This window comes from Toxotes jaculatrix, chromosome 7, assembly GCF_017976425.1.
Source record: "Toxotes jaculatrix isolate fToxJac2 chromosome 7, fToxJac2.pri, whole genome shotgun sequence".
NCBI classification, from domain to species: Eukaryota; Metazoa; Chordata; class Actinopteri; family Toxotidae; genus Toxotes; species Toxotes jaculatrix.
This window is the reverse complement of record NC_054400.1, coordinates 13,199,127-13,218,687: the sequence shown is the minus strand read 5'-3', so window position 1 is coordinate 13,218,687 and position 19,561 is coordinate 13,199,127. Positions and strand designations below refer to the sequence as shown.

Genomic DNA, 19,561 nt, shown 5'->3' with positions numbered 1-19,561 from the left:
GTCATGTGTTGTTCAGCATAAGCCTGTTTACAGGTGAGGTAACCCCTTGAACAAAAGTTTCACACTGTAGGCTGAAAACCATAGTAAATCACAGAATCATCACAATTTATTGTTCATCTACTTGAAGCCTTTTGGTTTGCTAGGGACAAATGGGCTGTACTTACACTGAATAATATCTTTATTCTGGACTTACATTTCAACCAAAGAAAAGAACATAGAAGACCCCCAGGACCCCCCAACCCCCCTGTTGGTTTATTTGTGTTTAATCGCTAATAGGAAGACAATGCTCAGAGAATGGAGGAGGTTAATAAGGGCCTTGTATTTCATTATTGCCCCAGTGACCTCTAGCCGCTAATTTGTCAGTTAAAGAAAAAAGAAAAAAAGGGAAAATTAGAACTGATTTGATCAGATGTATAAAAACAATCAGATTTGAATATGCGACACATCGGTAAACAAACTGTGCCGTGCACATGCACTGTTTACAAGTGAACTGTAGACGCAGGAAACTGGACGAATGAATTCGAAATTGTAAATCAGACTTTTATTTTGCAAGGAAAAACCCTTCTGAGTACGTCCTTCCCGTGTCATGTGACCTCGCCCTCGCCTGGATACGAGAAAGCGTCGGTCTGCGGTCGCTACGGAGAGAGGGATGGCTCTGTTGTAGTTAAAAGATACTTTTTGTTCACTTTCCCACGCAGTTAGTACAACCTACTGTCATGGCAGCCTTTGGGAGACGCCTCTCAGTCGTTTGGGCAACGACTCAACCAAGTTTTAACATTTGTCCATCCACGTTTTGTGGCTACTAGGGCATTGGTCTGTCTTGGCATGATCAGATAAAGATTAGTTAGCATGCTAGCGAGCTAGCCACCCAGCCTCAGCATCACACAGCGACCACGCCTGCCAGCGACAGGTAAGAAATCTTGCTCCACTTCTCTACAGGAGTGTGTTTATGCCACGAGTCATCAGCCGTTTTTCACCATTAGTAACTCTGGTTAAAAGCCTTTGGTGCTGTTACATAATGACGCCCAGTACAGTTCATAGCAGGTGTTTTTGAGTGACTAATTCCTTGTGACAGTAATGATGCTGCTCTAATAGGATTTAAGCCCGCTCCTTCCTGTCGCTTGTTTGAGGAGTACGCCAGGCTAACGAGGGAGGAGCTTAGCCGTGCTTGTGTGTGAGAAAGTAGTGTTTGCGTGGGAACGTGTGGTTTAATCTCACTTTGTACTGGTCTGTCTTATGCAAGATATTTTGTAGTAAGAGACTATTTAAGTTTGGCGTATGGTATATGTAGGGGAACCTTTAATACTATTATGCAGAATTTTATTCAGTACACTGTTGCACCAAAATACTAGATTGCAATTTAATCTAAAATATTTATTGGAAATTATATTCTTTTCACATCATCAATGTACTGCTGTTTTCTTTAAGCAAATTTCCACTTAATGTGTTTATTGCTGTTGTGTGAGAGAATTTACTTTGCTGACCTTTTGAATTGAAACAAACTCAATATGTAGGGTTGCAACAAGGCTTGAGCCATTGATCCTCATCAGTTTGATGCCTTTTGTTTTCTTTCTGTGTGTCTGTGTATTAGTGTGGCTGTAGGTTCCTAGGCAGACATGGGGAAACTACAGAGCAAGTTTCGCAAGAGGTCTGAGCTCTACAGGTGAGTCGTGTACAGCTGAAACACTTTATGTGTCCTTGTTAGTACTACATACTAATTATAACCAGGATTTCAGTGTACAGTCCTTTCACACCGAAGAAAAACAGAAATAAAGTACTGTCAAGGATGTAAGTATGCACATGGAATAGCTTAAATTTTTGGGTGTTAACAGAGTAATTTGGTGACGATAGTTTTCATCTTAATAATTAATCGTTAGCAGGATAGGTTTGCCAGTGTAGCCTGTGGCGGAACACAATGTGGGAATAATACAGAGAAACTATTTTTAAGGCTAAAATCAGTTACTTTCACAGTCATTGTTACTGAAGAAAAGAGGTGAAAATTGATCTGAACATTAATTATGTAAAGGTTTGACAAAACACATTTCTTAGATATCCAGTATGATATTATTCATAAAATGTGTCTGTATTTCAACTGTGTATTATTTTTATTTCTTACTATTGGTCTTTTCTGTGCAGGACATCTCAAGGGGAGAAGGCAGACAATACCTTTGACAGTCAGGTGGTGCAGTATGAACCTGCCCATCAAGGATCCATCAGCACTGTCACAATTCTCAGCCCAGATCTGTGTGTTTCTGGTGGGAGTGATCAGGTAAATTAGCATACGTATTAGTACATCATTCCAAAACAGTACTGTTGATCAATTAGGCAATAATTTTCTTCTGACCTTTACAAAGTTTCAAGTGACCAATTCAGCTTTGCAATGGTTTTTAAATAATTAATTAATTAAAGGAAAAGACTGTAAATACTGTACAATTTACATTTTCATATACACAAAAAAGTACGATGGACCATGTTAGACAAGACTTATTGAATTGAGGACCTACATTTTGTGAAAAATACATGTACTTATTAGTGTGTGTGCATGTGTTTGAGTATATGGATGCATGTGTGTCCATCCCTGTAGGCTGTGGTGGTGTATGACTGGAAACAAGGCCGGATGTGTCAGTCTTTCCAGGGTCACAACCGAGAGGTTACCAAGGTAACATCAATACTGTGTGTGCGCCAACTGATAAAGGTGTGACGCTGTTCAGAGCTGTTACACCTCTCACATATACGTGTCCTCAGGCCTCGTCTCCTCTTAATTCTGCCTCCATCCATCTGTCAGGTGGTGTGTTATCCAGGCAGTACATGGATCTTTAGTGCCTCGCGGGACAAGACTGTTCTGATGTGGGACCTAAATCAGGGGGATGAACCTATCCAGGAATTTTGTGGGCATGAATTGGTGGTCAATGGACTAGCTATCAGCCCTGGTACACACCCAGACAGACACACACACACACACACACACACACACACACACACAGACACACACACACACACACACACACACACACACACACACACACACACACACACACACACACACACACACACACACACACAATGGGCCTCCTCACTCATGAGTAAATACTTTAACTGTTTAGGGATTGAGCTGCTTCTTGAATGTCAGAATGCATGATAAACTCAAGGTTATCATACCAAATGGATTCTCTGAATCTCTGTGCAGATAGCATCTTATTTATCCCAAAACACAGCTTACTATGACAAATAGTTCACAGTCATACACTACCGCAATTCCTTGTGTTATAGCTGGTTTGGGAACAGGTAACTCTCAGAGGACTGTTCATGAATATTAAACACAAAAAGCAGAACAACACAACCATCAACCATCAACAGCACACCTCCTCCTGCAAAAGACAGAATCATCTCCACACTTGGTTAAATATTTCTGTTCCTATTGGCTGCCAGTCATCGCAGCACTCAGTGTAAAAACAGGGATGTGAAAACCAAACTCTAGGTGTAACTCTAGGTGTTAGATGACAGTTTTAAATGTACTGAAACAATATTTGTAAGAATGTTCACCACCAGGCCTCCTGGGGTATAGATCTAATTTGAGATGTGAAAGAGACTTCTCAACAGTGTTGAAGGCCAAAGGAATATCTTTGAACTGATCTCATGTCTTGGTCAGTCAAGATGCTGCTGCAGTAGATGAAGTAATATATCAACCTGCCACCTGTCCGGCATGCGAGCAATGATATATCTTTTGTCTGGACTGTATCTTTATGTTTTATTTACAAAGAAAGTTAGCACCACTATCTGAAACTACTGATTTCCCCAAAACATTTGTGTTGGAAGTAAGGCCATTTGTATAGTAATGTTATGCACAGTGACATCTATTTCAAATTACTGATCTCCACTGAACATATGGAACTGTTTTTATTGTGGCTTGTAGATGGGAGAAAGCTGTGCACTGGTTCTCGTGACAACTGGATGTGCCTGTGGGATATAGAATCTGCAAAATGTGAACAGAGACACAACATCTCTAGAAATCTGGTGAGAACATTAACATTTGCTTTTGTGTTCGCACATGCCTCTATTTAAAATCGTTTCAGGCATGCTGAATCGCCTTAGGTGTGTACCTGAGCATGTAAGAAAAAGAATAAAATCAATAAGCCATTGAATCTGACTTTTACTTCCTGAGTTCATGCCCTGCAGGGTTTAAACTTTTCCACTTTCCTCTCTTCTCTGACCAGGTGACTCATGTGTGTTGGGTGCCAGGCAGCTCCTCTATAGTCCAGACGTCTGAGGATAAGACGATAAGGTACAGAGAGATTTGCTACTGCAGCTATATTACTATCGATGCACATGTGCTATCTGCAGTACAGCAAGAAATTTTAAGAAGAAATCCACTTTGTTTGCATCTGGTAATGTGAAACATGCTGATTTGTTTTACCTTCATAGGTAAAAATGTGTAGAGATTGCAGGTGTGAAGTGTGTTACCAGTGCTATGCTACAATTAGAAGCAGGAATGGAGTGTTCCTTATTTGTTAACAGTGCAGGATCAGAACTGAAAGTGTTGTTTGAAAGTAACTCTGAAGCTGAGACCTGAATGTCAGTCATAAGCTTTTATTACCAAAAGGTCTGATACCAATGTAGAGGAGATAGTCTTTCATCCTCTCTATTTCCTCTGTCTTGGAGAGTGGCAGATTAGATCATTTCCAGGTCAGACTGTTAATCAGTCAAAGGTGAGTCAAAGTCTCATTTGGACTGAGAAACTGTCTCACCTAGTTTTTGCTCCGTATCCCTGTTCCTGTTGGCGACCTGACCCCATTCTAAATTATTACTAAAATTCAAAATATCTTCTGTGCCGATACCATTGGGGCTTATATGCTTCTGGTATTAGCTTGAGTTTAAATTTTCACAGAAAAATAAACACTTTCAGTACACTGACATGTACTTATGGAAATCAGTTGGTCACACAAAATCATTAACCTAGCAAGTTATTTACTGATGAGTGATTTACTGAGGATTTATTGCTGCACCTAACCAATTAGAATACCAGGCGGTATAAAGTCTTGGGATTGTGCCCAACCTCTCTCATAGTGACAGTCTGTTTTTTTTTTTTAACAGGTGATGTGAGATTGAACAAAGTCTGCAAAAATGAATCATACATATACATGAGTGATGTGATGTGATGTGATGTATGAGATTTCAGTTAATAAACCAGCAGGTCACCATTGTTATAGAGTAGACAGGACAGACACTTCACTAACACCTCTCTGAACACTTGATCTCTGGCCTCATGCAGCCTATTGTTTGTTAGGAGGAAATCATGTTGAACCCTTTGTAAGACACTAGGGGTGGTGAAAAAAAATCGATCATTGATTAATCGCCAATATATTATGGACAATTATGATTAGTTACTGGCTGTCATACAGGATTTAGCCGCAAGGCGGAGCTGTTGACTAACAGTCATAACAAAACACCCTGTAACAGAGCCAGCGAGCGAGCTTACTATGCTAGCGAGACGAGAGGCGCGTGACATGGACAAAGAAAAACCATTAACCGGGAACCAACCAATCCATCCAGTTCCATCTGAGCTAAAAGCGAGCGTGTGGATGCATTTTGGTTTTCATGGCAGGAGTTCTAAACCCGTCGACAGGAGGTACGTTGTCTGCAAACTTTGCCGCACTAAGCTAAAGTACTGTGGCAGTACTAGCATGAGGGCTCCAGGTTCGAATCCCGGTCTGAGCTCTTCTGCGCGGGGTTTGTATGTTCTCCCTGTGCCTGCGTGGGTTTTCTCCTGGCTACTTTACATTGCCCCTAGGCGAGTGTGTGATTATCTGTCATTGCGTGTCGGCCCTGCGATTGACTGGTGACCAGTCCAGGGTGTACCCCGCCTCTCGCCCGTAGTGAGCTGGGATAGGCTCCAGCTTCCCCGCGACCCTGACTTGTCAAGCGGTATAGAAAACGGATGGATGGACGAGGGCTCACATGTCGCGCTTCCATCCAGAGGAGGCTGCGGCTGAGCTAAAGACAACCGCCTGAAGCCTCATTCCACCGAATCAACGTATTCTCCACGAGGTGATAGCAGAATTAGCCCCGGTGAAAGACTACACCTAAAACGAGTTTAAAAACAAAAAACATAATAATTTGGAAGTTACAGCTATACTGCACAATGCTGAAGGCGCTTTGAGATGTTTCTCAATAAAAGAGGAGTTGAGTAGTTCATTAGCTGACTTTTTTTTAAATTGGTGCAATACGTTTATGGTGTATTTTGGGTTACTGTTGTCAAATGGAAACTCAGTAATCTATTGGTAATCGAATCGAGACCTCAATAATCGTAGTCGAATCGAATCAGGAAATTGGACTGATTAACCACCCCTAGTAGACACTGAGCATTTTGTACAATTAAGACTACAGAGTTGTATTCTGTGTCTGCAAATGTGGTAACCACTAGGTGACTATTTTGAGAACATGTTAAATTTGTTAGTCAGATGATATTTTGATTATTCATCCTGGTATGTAAAAACAAATCAACTTAGGTTCAAGTTTGTCCTTTAATGCAGGAAACACATGTATTGTCCTTGATATAGAAGCAATGCCTTTATCACCCTTACTGCACTAGCATGGCTGATTATAGATTATACCTTTTAGAAACTGATTAAACATTAAATGCTACTGATATCAAAATTTCAACATTCATCACCAAAATATTTGAAAATCAGATATTTCTGACAATTCAGCAGCTACTAGTACTTCATCCTGCTGTACTTCACTGTCACCAGTGTTTTTAACCTGAGACTTTAGATAAAACTGTTTTTTTTTTTTAAAGCTCATGTCATCACTTTGATCTGTTGTGTACAACTGCATGTATATATGACACATGTATGTATTTCTACAGTAATGACTTGTATGTGTACAGGGTGTGGGATAGCCGTGCATGGCAGGTGACCAATACTTTCCCTGCCAAGCAATACATCCAGACCCACTGTGATGTCTCTCCAAATGGAAACTATTTGGTGTCCAGCAGCAATGGCTTTGGAGGGCAGGGCTGTGAAGCCACGGTGAGGCCACTGGAAGTGTTTGTGTGGTTCTTGGTTGTACACGTGTAGGTTACCAGTTCTCTGGGTTTGATTAAGTCAGTCCAACAGGAAGGATACTTAGTCAATACCAGTTCTTTTTGACTTTCTCTCAAACAAAACAATAATTAGACGTTACCCTTGTGCAAATATGGAGAACTTGATCTTGTGAAGATGGTCTCTGAAAGTTTTCTCTTGTGGGTTCTACTCCCCCAGCTTGGAGCTTGTACCCCATCTAGACCAGTTTCCAGCCTAATCTGTATCTTCTGACAGTAGCAGAGACAAATATGGAGAACTTAATCTGGTCCAAGAGCATGTCTTTGACTGCTCTGACTGGTTCTGTAGTCCAGTCTAGTAAAAAGTAAAACACAGAGAAAGTTATGTTTAGAATAATTGACACATTGGTAGCTTTTACTACACATACCCTCAGTTCAGACATTATTTAGTTGTCATTGTTCAGATTCAGAACAAAAGGGAAGTTGAAAATTGAACCCCTTTCTCCCTGCTACTACACAGTGTTTCTCCTCATGTGGGAACCAACAGAACCTCGAAAATGTACTTTTAACATCTGGGATTTGATTAAAATTTTATTTCTTGGCACAGCTGTTTCATTGTTAATTTTATGGTATCATTTTTCCCTGTTTCATTTGATCATACTATACTTTTTCCTGTGTATTTGGATATGTACATGTCAATACTTATTATTTAGCAATATTTATGACAGTAAAATACTTGTTATAATTCTTTTTATTACTATTATTATTGCTGATTTTTTTTAAACTTCTGACATAATCACTTGTTCTCAGTGGAGTTGTGTCTGTGTTATTAGCTCTGGGACCTGCGTCAGCCTGGCTGTAAGGTTGTGGAATACAGAGGCCATCTCCAAACCACAGCCTGCTGTGTGTTTCTACCTACGCCTCCTGGTGGCACAGCTCAGGTAGCAACATCCTCCCATGACAGCTCCATCAAAATCTGGGATCAGAACACAGCAGGTAACACCCACTAATGGATGACCTCATTTACACACAGAAAGACTACATGTGCGAGATACATATGCATTTTTACACCACCTCTTCTAAAACCCTCCTTCTGCCATCTGTTGTTCAGTTTGTTTAGGGACATTGTCTCTGGATGGTGCTGGTCCACTGGTTTCTCTGGCTCCAAGTGACTCCACCAGCCTGCTGTGCGCCAGCTTCAGCAATGGCCTCAACCATATCCAGGTGGGCCGGGGATCAAACCAGGCTCAGGGTTCTGGGGCAGGTTCAGGTGGGGCAGGTGGCCTGGATATTAAACTTGTGGCACGTTTCTGACAGTTCTGAAGAGCCTGGTGCGATGCTTAAACATGACCCATGAACAGTCAGTGACTCAGTGAGCACTATCTCTGGATGTGATTCTGGATTATGTCAGTCTCTTTTTGTTCTTTTTTTTTTTTTTTTGTACAATTTTACATATTTCTGTAGACATTTTTGCTTTACTAGACTGCCATACAGTGAAAAATGACAGAAGAAGACAGGGAGGAAATGAGGGGATGACAGTGATGTGACACTTTTTGTCCAACAGCGCCATCTGGATGTGCATCATATTTGTTTTGCTGGGAGTCTATGAACACCAAAATCATTATGCTTGGATTGTTGCCCCCTCTTGGACCAAGCCAGATACAACTAGGATCTACTCAGTTTATACACGGCTTCAGCTTGGTAGAGATGACGAGATACTTCATTCACATGTTGTATTGCTTTTATTGGTGGTGCTGAACTCGGGTTTAGGGGGCATCTGAATGCGGCATGAGTAATGTTGAAAATTTGGAAGCACTCAGGAACTTCTCCTGAGTCTTGTCTTCTGAGAAATGGAAGCCAAATGTCACACTAAGAGAATGGAATTTGTTTTTTTTCCTGGGTGATGTTTAGTAGGTGCAGTCAGATTTGCAGTCTTGGTCTTATTTGTCTAACACTTTGTGGAAAGTTGTTTTTATCACCAAACCAGAGTAATGAGGAACACGTGTGTGTTGATAATAATATAACTGTTGATTAGTTTGTACTCTAGCTTTAATTTGTTAAATGTTAGACCAAATGAGTAAGTATGATACAGGACTGTTTAAGCAGGCTTTGTTTTGAGGTACATTTCAATCAATAATAGTTTTTAAGATACAGATTCCATTATTTTTAAAGTGAAGCTGCTGATGGCTGATGTGCCGATATCCAATATATTTAAATTTGAAAACTACTATGCAAAATACCAGAGTAATTCCCTTTTTGATAAAAACAAATTAAAATTTAAATATTATTGAAAATATACAATAAAGCTGCTCAACCTGTAAACATAAAACCATCTACCAGTTAGGTACTAAAGATATTGTTTTACAAGGTTTTAGAATGTTTTTTTTTTTTTTTTAAATAATATGGTGTGGCTACCATGCTATTAACAACAGGTATTGACTTTGTGAGAATTAGCAATCCACACCTGCTGTGTTAGCTAGCAAATGCTAATGTTAATATTAGCAGCCTTATGTGAATGAATTACAAAACATTACAGTCCTATTTGAACTGATTATTGTCAGGACATGAGTGAAAACGCTCTTGTACCTTAAGTGAGACTTTAATAAAATATACTTTAGTAATAATACTATAATACTGATTATCAGTTTCAGCTACTTTGCTTTTTGTTGTAGATATCCATGTGACATGTGGCTATATCAACAAATTCCATGTTGGAGAATCATCTGGAACAAAATGGACAGGTCAGGAGATGGCTCAAAATAACCAGTGTAATTTACTCGGGTGATTCCACTTGCACTCATTGGGTGTTAATCTGAAGGTATCATTTGGTTTAGTGCCAACTGAACATTGGCATTTTCCAGGCAGACAAGATACAGCAACAAGAGCTCACAGGTTACAGTGAAAATTTAAGATCTGCAATAAGAAAATTCAGTTAACTGTGATGTGTGGTTTTGTCATATGGTGCTATGGAGTCCACATTCAATGATTCATTATTTTTCTTTAGGGAATATGATGAAAAGGTAACCAAAGATGATCAGACATTTGATTTTGTGAGAATTTACTGTTTGAATCATTTGTCACTAAACATCACTAGTTAGTTAGATTGTCTCTGTTTGATACAGTATGATTAAGCAATAAATAAGGCATTTTATAATATCTGAGGGATGAATCTTAGTTGTAGCTCTTCATGTCAGCTGAAATTTTGAACCTGGCTATGTCTTTATATTCAATATTCCACTTACATATTAGTCATTGAATATGAACATTTTCAGCAGTATATAGAGTACATTGTGCCTAAAGTGAGAAAGGTATTTTAAAAGAAAAAAAGAAAATGTTGCCCTTGTTCCCAGTAACAAAATAGATAATGTCTAACTGTGACATGTTGCTCATGTTTCAATTACAATTTACACCACAAAGCTGCTGCATACAAGTAAAATTTTCTATTAGCAGCCACAGGCCAGTTTTCACTGGACCAGATTGGGTTTAATTGTTTTGCTCAAGGGCACCATGACAATGTTTTAAAGCATGGATTTCCCCTGCCCAGGGTTTTTCCCAGCCATTTCTAATCGTTAATTCACTGTAACAAGAAAGTTGTTTCCTGCTTTGATGGCAATAACAGAACTTTGGATTGTTGTGCTTTTCAACAGACTTCCTTACATTTAGAGGACAAGCTAATTTGATCAAGAGTGTATATTTATGCATACACCTTTTCAGGGTATTTTCTAATTCATATGCATGCAGGAAAGACTGGTGCCAAAACTGATACTTACCTAATTTATATTATATTAAAAATGAGAACTAATTTCTTTTTGGCTTTTGAAGATAAAGGCATTATTTTTTATTTGGGGGATCTTCTCTTTGTCAAGTAAACTGTAAAAAATAAGTATTTATTATAAAATTAGGATCAGATTTTAAAGAGCACCAAAGATTTATCAGTTCCATATCGTGCCAGATAGTTTTTCCTTGGGAAAAAAATACCAAAAACTATAAAATAAAAACCTAAGGGACATTTCATCTCATAGCAGACATATTTGTTTCAGTGGACTACTCCACTGAAGTGGACTGTGCTTTACTTATCAGGCTGTCACATATTTGACACATTTTTCAAAAATCCTGAAATAATTCTGATTACTACTATTTAAAAAGCACACATAGACACTTTGCAGGGAAATCACATCTGCATGAAATTATTAATGAATCACAAAGCGGAAGACTTTCAGTCATATTGTGGTGTTTAATTTACTCAAATCTGGACCTCATTTTCACTCTGACACAAAAAAAAGAACCACTTACCCATCAACAGGTTTTCATAAAGACTCACACGCAAAGTAGACATCAGCAGGCAGAACAGTTTGGCGGTTGCCACATCACTGAAGTACAGAAATAATCAAATAATTTAAAAAAAAAAAAAGGCCTAAAAATGTTAACTGAAAAAAAAAAATCAATCCACATCTACTCAAAATAAAATGTACAAATAATTGCCTTAAATTAATGAAAAATATACATTATTGGCACAGCATGTTATAAAAAGCAGGCTACGCGGATTAATAGGAATAAGTAGGATACAGTACATTAAATTAAAGGAATTACAAGTCATTCAGAAGATAATTTTTATCAGAGAGAATAAATATAATCTGAATGTAGCATTCAATCCAGTTCTGAGAGAAGCCAAAAGAATGATCTACTGGCACCTTTCAGCATCTGAGTGATTACAACAAGTGGTACATGAGTAGGTTTACAGCTAGCGGCGTCTTTAAGTATACAGTGTCTCTTTCATGATATTTGAAAGGAAGGTCAAAGCCTCCCTCTTGGAGCGTTTTCAAGCTGTTTTTGTCTCAGAAACATTTGACAGACATTTTTGTTGTGCTAGAAATTACTTAATAAAAGTCTGTGAGAGAAGTTGTGTGCGATTTGAAGAGAAACAGTTTCATTTCTGGTTCTTTTTTCTTCTCTCTTGAAAAGTTTTCAGTCTCTTAAATATAAGATCTGATAAACACCCCTCCAAATCCTTGATCTTTTGAGGTTCTGAACCAACTGAGGCACACTATCACATGTTTGTGTTTGAAATCCCACACAATAATGACTGAGAGCCTAACCCCATAAGATCACCTGACTCCAACTACTTTAGCACCATGCCACTGGAAAATTGGGTAAAACCTTCCTTCAAAAACATACATGATTACTTCTAATCAGTTAACACCTTCATATATCACACATGCTGTCATTATTTATACACACACAAAGGTCACTGGCTACAGACTGTTGGAATAACTACACATTACAAGTCACATAGGCTCCAAAAACCCCCCAAAAATTTCATTTTATACATTACAAAATTTCCTAATAGGTAAGAGATCATAACATAACTGATCCCTTTTATACCCGACAAAAAATCCAGTCCTACAAGATGAGACAGACTTCAAGTCAGTGTGATGGGACTCAAAACGACCTCAGTAATTTCGTCTAGACCACTTCTGTAGATAATCTGCTTGTGCATTCACACATTTCAATATCAAAAATGCTATTTCCCAATTTAAACTTTAGAACCACAAGTTACGGTTCAAATCCGTACAGTAATTCTATACTAGTGCTGAATTTATAAGTGAAAAACTGGATTTGGCTTTGACATCAGATATGAATCAAACTTTGCAATTTCAATATGATGCAAAAACACAAGTGTTGTAAGATTCTGTGACAGATTTGAGAGCACATCTGCAAAACTGTCAAGTGACTCAAAGAGACCAAGACATGATTTTAATATACTTAATATCTCAATTCCAATTCAATCTGTTGGTTGAGTCCCTGAGATATTGCTGTTTGCATTTTCTCCCAATCTGATGGTGACTTTTTAATACAGTGCTTTTCCATTTCACAAGCTTGACACACACACACACACACAAATGCATTTGCACACACATTTGAGTAGTTCACCAAAAGGCATTTGCTCATACACCCATTCACACACACAATCACACCAGAAAAGGAGGTCCTGATGTCAAACTACTGTTACCATGGAACAATGACTTAATGAAACAAACTAGATCTACATAATTTCAACATTCTGGATGGAAATGGAATAAATAAACCTTACAAATGGACAACAATCCAACCTTAAGGATTTTTACATATTAGAAATACAGTGTTTGTATCTGTCCCTTGCATCATACACCCTACCCCTCTCCTACTTCAGTATTTCAAAAAGAGGAAAAATATGTGTGTGGATGAACCTGTGTAAGAATAGCAACCACCAGGTTATTCACAAAGGATAAAAATAAACATACATAAAATATGATTATTCATTTAGCACAAGCGTTGACAATGCTTATCCAAACACCAAAACTTCAGACCCCAACACAGGAGTTTCTCAAAAGTAGCTGAGGTTTTAGAATTAGACCAGCATTCAGAAAACCATGGACATCTCTCTGATAATCTCCTTACAGATGCAGCAAAAAATCTTTCAAAGCCTTGAGACAGATATAAAAGGAAACTTGTTGTTTGGTTGATTTGTGTGAGCTCCAAGTTAACCGTCCACACCTCTGAGGATTTTTAGGTATCTTGTAACTAAAATCAACTCAAGCCATTAAAATACTGTTTTCAAATCTAGTTTTGTCCCCCAACAGACAATAGAGTTGTAAGTACGCAGTAGTTGTGTTGCTTCAGATGTGCGCAGGAAACACCATTCTGACATCAAATGCAGCCATTCCTACAATATCCCCTCCCTCCCCCTCATCCTCGCTGCCACTTAAGTCTACTGATCCCCAGTGCGTTCCAGGCTGTCTATAACACGACTCAGCCTGATGTTAAGCAGCCTAATCTGAGTGTCCAAGTGGTCAATTTTCTCTTCCAGTGAACCTGCCCCGCCCCCCCGACGCCAGTACGCTCCCACAGGCCCCGTCATGAAGTACACAGCCATGATGAAGCACAGCGGGAGCACCGCACGCTCTGGGTCGCCCTCGAATTTCTGCAGGATGTAGAGGCAGGACAGGGCGAAGAGCGTGACGCGAACTAGCCAGAAGAAACGGCCAAACACAGCGTGCAGAAGGTAGAAGAAACCCCCCAGGAACATGGAGAGGAACCAGTAGGCCAAAAGTACGGCGGCAACCAGGAGCAGGGCACGTGCTGGAGAGTTGGTGAGAGATGTGGGGCTGAAGTAGTGGCTGAGGTTTGAGGCTACAGAGGAAAGAGAGAGAGACAACAGGAAGTTAACACCAAGATAAATGGTCAAAAAACTTACTAGATGCTATGTCCTCAGCCTAGAAACACTCGGTACATTCTGGAAGCTGGGAATGCTGACTTTATTTCAGGGCATTTCAAATTTCTTTTAGAACTTGTAACATGTTTCACTCTCTGTGTCAACCTGTCTCCTTCTCCGACATTTCTAACAGAGAAATGTTATGAAGACATTTAAGGACTTACAGTCAATGCCCATCACATCCAGCAGATCTGACCAGATCTTCCAGATGGTATCCAGGAAAGAGTCCACTCCATGGACAAACCGCTCTGTTGTTTTGGAGAAAAACTACAGGAAGAAAGAAGATGAAAACGAAAAATAAGACTGTTTAATCATCACATTTAACTTTTAGTTTAGACCTAGTGTACATACACAGAGGAATCATTCAGAACATTGTAATAATGGGGAAGTGACACAACACCTTTCGATATTGTGGTTAAAAGAAAAAAAAGTTACAATCTTTTGAAAAATGTGCATGAACATCAAGTAAGAAGTTAAAAAGACTGACTCTTATAGGAACAGGTGCTTTTTTAGTTTACACTGTCAAAGCAGAGTTTTCACAGGAACCAATGCATGCTGCTACCTACCAACTTTAATACTCCTTTCCCTTTGAAAATGCTCAAGTGTAATTAGTTACATCAGTAATTATATTGATTACACATGTTTGTATCAAGTCACAGTGACCCTCATGACAAGGGATCACTCAGTCAGGTTATCAATATCACTCTGAAGTCAACAGCAGGTTAAAAAAAAAACTGAACTCCATGTGGACTGATCATCTCCGTTTGCTTTGTAAAAGAGCCAGAAGATGAGGAGTTTGGTGAACAGTATTGTTCTCACTCATAAAAGTCTCTACTTTAATCATTCCCCATGCTATCAGTAAATTTTTATACAGTATGAAAGGACATATTTAACTGCGGCCGTTTTTTATTTTGGACCAGTGTAATCCACTGGGTAGCGAAGGATTATCGTGTGTGTGTGTGTGTGTGGTAACATATGGCACTTTGGTTTTCGATTGGCGAATACACGCAGGAAGTAACAGTCGATTTCAAAATGCAGGAAGTGCAGTTGCACCAATGTGATCATACAAGCTAACGTGTTTCTCTAACAGCTTTATAATGATCTGGAGGTGAAGTCGACATAAAGAAATAGCTGTTATGGCCTGGACCAGTGGGGCTACATGTCATCTCTGAGGTGACATTAGATGCACTCCGCCTGATGTTCTGAGCACAATGAATGAGAATTGGTTACACGGATGCAGACTATTTTTTAAGTAAAACCTGCTTTAAACATCTCGTTTTGGTGTTTTCAGTTACGCCACTTCACCTGACATATTATATAGATGTATCAAAACATGCGATAAAGGCTAATTTTTCAAAATGGCATCCGTGAAATTGCTGTCCAGGCCCGGGCGCGCTTGTTTCCTGTTCGCCATGCTCAGACCACACAAAAAAACGCCTTGGCTGCTTCCGCCTGCTAGCCGCTGGAACAAAGCGAGCCGTTATCTTAATATTTTATTCCCCAAACCGACCTTGTATAACCCTCTTATGTTGTCCTCCCCGAAAACGCTGCTCAAAGTCTGGTAGATGCCGTTAGCTGCCCGTCGGAAGCTGTTCTGGTTGCTGGTCCTGCTCCTGCCCGCTTCGGATGTGCACAGCAAAGACGCGGAAAGCACCAAGAAAACCACGAAAAACCTGATTCTCTTCATGGCACCAAAAGCCCCCGAGATATCGAGCGGGAATGTGTATCAAAATGGTTCAACCAAACGCAGAACAAAACAGGTATTTAGCTGCCTAAAGTGACACCTTGGTGGAGGATGACTGAGACACTGGCTTGTGATGGTGGCGATAACCCGTGTTGCCTTCAGGGAGACTCGTAAATTCTTCTTCCCGTGCCCTGACTTGGGTAGTTCACGTGTTTTTTTGGCTAAATTAGTTCACGTGAGCAAAACTGACATTTGATTGTTTGCTGCTTTATATTATCGACCAAACGACATTTAGCTACTCTGTACGGCACTGGAACAACGACGAAGATGTCAGAATGAATTCGTATCAGTTGATTTATTTGCAAAAGTTATAGCCTTTATCCACACCTTTTAAGTAACACAAATTCTTGTCAGTGGAGTCGAAAAACTGTGAATATATGTGCTGCTACAAATCGACACCGGGGTTTCATGAAAGTTATTTTCTAATCTCATTTGCTTTTTTGCTCTTGGGATATCTCCGATTAAGAAACGAAACAAAACCATCTTAAATGATCCGCTGATTGGCTGCTTTTTCTGTTAATCATGTAAATCATTTTTGATAATGTTGGTTTAACTTTGAACTGATGGAAATTTTCTTTTATCTCGTTTTACAAATCAAACAATAAACAGATCAGTCAGGAGAATAAGCAGCAGATTAATCCAGTCTACAACAGTAAAATGCTGTTTACACCGTCATTCCTGAGAAATAAGGATCTGCTGTTATGATCAGAGTTCAGTGACTTGAGCTCAGTCAGTTTAATGTTTTCACAGCTCGTGATTTAACCTGAGTTACAATCCAGCTGTCGACCGAGACCTTTGTTTTCATGCAAAAACAGCAAAACCGACAGAAAACAACTGATTTATGCTTTGTACTAAAATGACACAGCTCTGTGGATGTTCAATGACTGAACCAGGCCACTGACTCAAGGTGGGGGTTAGGGCTAGGGTGGGGTTAGGCGGTAGGATTGGGGGTGGCAGAGAGGGTCTGGAAGAAGTGTGCAACCGTCCTCCTCCCCGGCTCAGAGGCGTCCACTCCTTCCTCCTCTTCCTCAGCATCTTCAGACACGATAGAGAACCTGTCCCCAGGTGGACTGAAGTACACGTCCAGGATCTTCCTTGGATGCTTCTGAAAGAAGTGAACCACAACAAACTTTTATTTGACATATTTACAATATGAACAGATTCCAACACCACAGAAGGGTTAGAGTCACCACATATCTTCCTGTGAATTTGAGGCAGGTGAGGCTCATCTGAAGCGTGCTGCTGCCCTCCACTGGTTAAGAAGCCTCCTTTTCTCCCTGATTTCTCTCAGCCCCAAAAAACCCATATAATGAAAGCATCATGTCCTGTTTTATCACAAAATAGGCTGCATGGGTCTGTACTGGTTTCCTGCCCATCAAAGTAAGCACCATTAAGTTACCAATTGTCTGTCTACTGTCTACAACCAAACAAATAACTAGTCTATTTTTTTTAATGCTGTGGTTTTAGTGTAATAAAAGTGTTACCCACTTTTTCTAGACCCAAATCAATTGTAAATCACATTAATCTCTGCATTTCTGCCCTGATTTGGCCTCATTTTCTCTCCTATCAGCCATACACTATGTAAAATTCACTTTTTTTAAAGGTAAAAAGTATTCTCTTTGTGTGCTGTGTATAACAAAAGATTATATTGATTACAAGTTATAGAGGCCCAGTCCATGTTACTTTTTTCACAAGAAAATTTGCCCCATTAATGCTGCTATATTTACATGTCCCGTTTTATGGCACTGTTTGCTGTGTGACAAGCACCACAACTGTTCACAGAAAAACATTTTAAAAAAAGACTAAGAAAGAGGAAAAAGACAAAGGAAAGGCAAAGACAGCTTTTCATTTCTGGTCTATAATATACCAACTTCTTTAGGAATTTTCAGTGATATTAGAAGTACGTTCAGTGACTGGTTAATGATACAGTTTTCCAATGAACAAGAAAAAGCTCTTTTTTATTCTTATTGGCTTAGTATAGAAATGAAAATTCTCTCAGATGAGAAATTGTAATGCGAGTTATAGGAAATAGAAGACAAACTACCACTTATGACAAATTGCTTTGATAATGTGACACTGATAACATCATTTTTATTTCAGTTTTGAGTTGTCCTTATAGCTACAGTAATGATGTCTCTCAGAACAACATTTGTCTCTGCAGTAGACTATATAACATTCCTATTATTGTTTCTGTGTTATTGGGTGCCTGGTGCCTCTCTTGGAAATAATAACAGTTCAAATCAAACACCAATGTGCAGGCCAAGTCTCCTGTTTATAAGACATGACAGGAAGTTCAAATAAAGATGCAGCTCACTGCTACTCTAGAGAGGCACTTGTTACTTGCATGGCTTTCCCCCTGAGTTCTCATTATCCAAATCTTAACATTACATTGTGAAGTGGGCTAATAGTGCAGGAGGAAGTAGGGCAAGATTGCCAATAATGACAACAGGAGTGGTGAAGAGAGTGGCACCTTAAGGTCAAGTGCACGAAGAGTTGTTGTTATCTCAGAAACAAGCAAGCCATGTTGCTGAAATGTATGTAATCACAGGAAGCTGAGAATCCATTAGGGTTTCTGTTTAAGTGAGCACTAATTGGCCCACTTTAGGGAAAGATAAATGGATGGTTGGAGTCATTTCTTGTCTCTGTCACATTTAATTCACCCACTAGATGGTAGGATTGGACTATGGTTGAACGTTGACATAACTATTAAAATAAACACCAGAGGAATTAATTATTGCGTAATTTGAAAAAAAATGTGTGAAAATTAATTTTAATTATATTCTTTTTTTTTTTTTTTACAGCAAAATCTGCGGGAATAATGGCACCGATCTTTATTGGGGTTACATAAATGTTCAGGTGACACAGGTGGTTGAAAATATCATCAAGGGAGAAACTGTAGACTCACGTTTTGTCACAAAGTCTTGGTTTCCTTCTTTCCTCGTGTGTTTTCTGAGTCGCTGCATGACTGCGGTGTGTAACCATGCGTGGTATCCAAGCAACGACGCACGCAAAGTAGCGCTGAGTGCAGACTAGACAGGGGAGCAGTGAAGGAATGGCTTAGCCTTAGGGCAGATGAAATTTAATAAAACGAGAATTTTACCTTCACTCCAACAGATGTGTGTACTGTAAAAAAAATTTAGTTTAGTTTAGCTGACGGTTAGCGTTTTTTTTTTTAGGCAGGGTAATTTAAAAATGTATGGACGAGCTCCGAGAGTGACTTTGATGACAACAGGCGGCACCACAGCAACAGTTGGCCCCGGATCCTACAATGTCAACCAGTGCAGTTATAAATTATCAGGTAGGATTAATCTGTAGGCTACCCGAGTCTCACTTTAAAAAGAATCACACGCCTGCTCCCCCCCCTCGTCTCTCTTAAAACGTAATATTGTTAGTCTATGAATATAGCCTATAGGCAAAGGACACAATAATACGCCTGTAACTCAATACATTAGAGAATGTAATATATGGGCCCAGATGTTGTGTGTTCCTGCGAGTAGTTCTTATATATAGTTCTTATAAAAAGTTA

At 39.4% G+C, this 19,561-nt stretch overlaps 3 protein-coding genes across 4 annotated transcripts in view; 2 read left to right on the top strand and 1 right to left on the bottom strand.

The window, feature by feature from the left end:
• Positions 1 to 640: 640 nt before the first annotated feature.
• On the top strand, positions 641 to 11,949 carry wdr31 (WD repeat domain 31). Of its 2 annotated transcripts, XM_041042734.1 has the most exons (11): positions 641 to 910; positions 1,592 to 1,663; positions 2,137 to 2,269; positions 2,585 to 2,659; positions 2,786 to 2,930; positions 3,914 to 4,014; positions 4,215 to 4,282; positions 6,887 to 7,028; positions 7,873 to 8,035; positions 8,151 to 8,263; positions 9,712 to 11,949. In XM_041042734.1, the coding sequence occupies exons 2-11, from the start codon at positions 1,617 to 1,619 to the stop codon at positions 9,721 to 9,723; spliced, it is 999 nt and encodes a 332-aa protein (XP_040898668.1). In that variant the 5' UTR covers positions 641 to 910; positions 1,592 to 1,616; the 3' UTR covers positions 9,724 to 11,949. The 2 variants fall into 2 exon arrangements, with proteins under 2 accessions (XP_040898668.1, XP_040898667.1); XM_041042733.1 differs by having other exon boundaries at positions 8,151 to 11,949.
• Positions 11,950 to 12,402: 453 nt separating this feature from the next.
• LOC121184836 (bri3 binding protein) lies at positions 12,403 to 16,129 on the bottom strand. The gene is made up of 3 exons (XM_041042736.1): positions 15,802 to 16,129; positions 14,456 to 14,558; positions 12,403 to 14,209 (listed from the first exon to the last, which is right to left on the bottom strand). The coding sequence occupies exons 1-3, from the start codon at positions 15,976 to 15,978 to the stop codon at positions 13,788 to 13,790; spliced, it is 702 nt and encodes a 233-aa protein (XP_040898670.1). The 5' UTR covers positions 15,979 to 16,129; the 3' UTR covers positions 12,403 to 13,787.
• A 3,098-nt stretch (positions 16,130 to 19,227) lies between these two features.
• The window catches only part of stpg2 (sperm-tail PG-rich repeat containing 2), a 48,266-nt gene continuing 47,932 nt past the window's right edge, over positions 19,228 to 19,561 (top strand). Inside the window, exon 1 of the mRNA XM_041042732.1 lies at positions 19,228 to 19,333. Within this exon, the coding sequence (XP_040898666.1) occupies positions 19,228 to 19,333 (106 nt within the window). The remainder of the gene's footprint in view (positions 19,334 to 19,561) is intronic.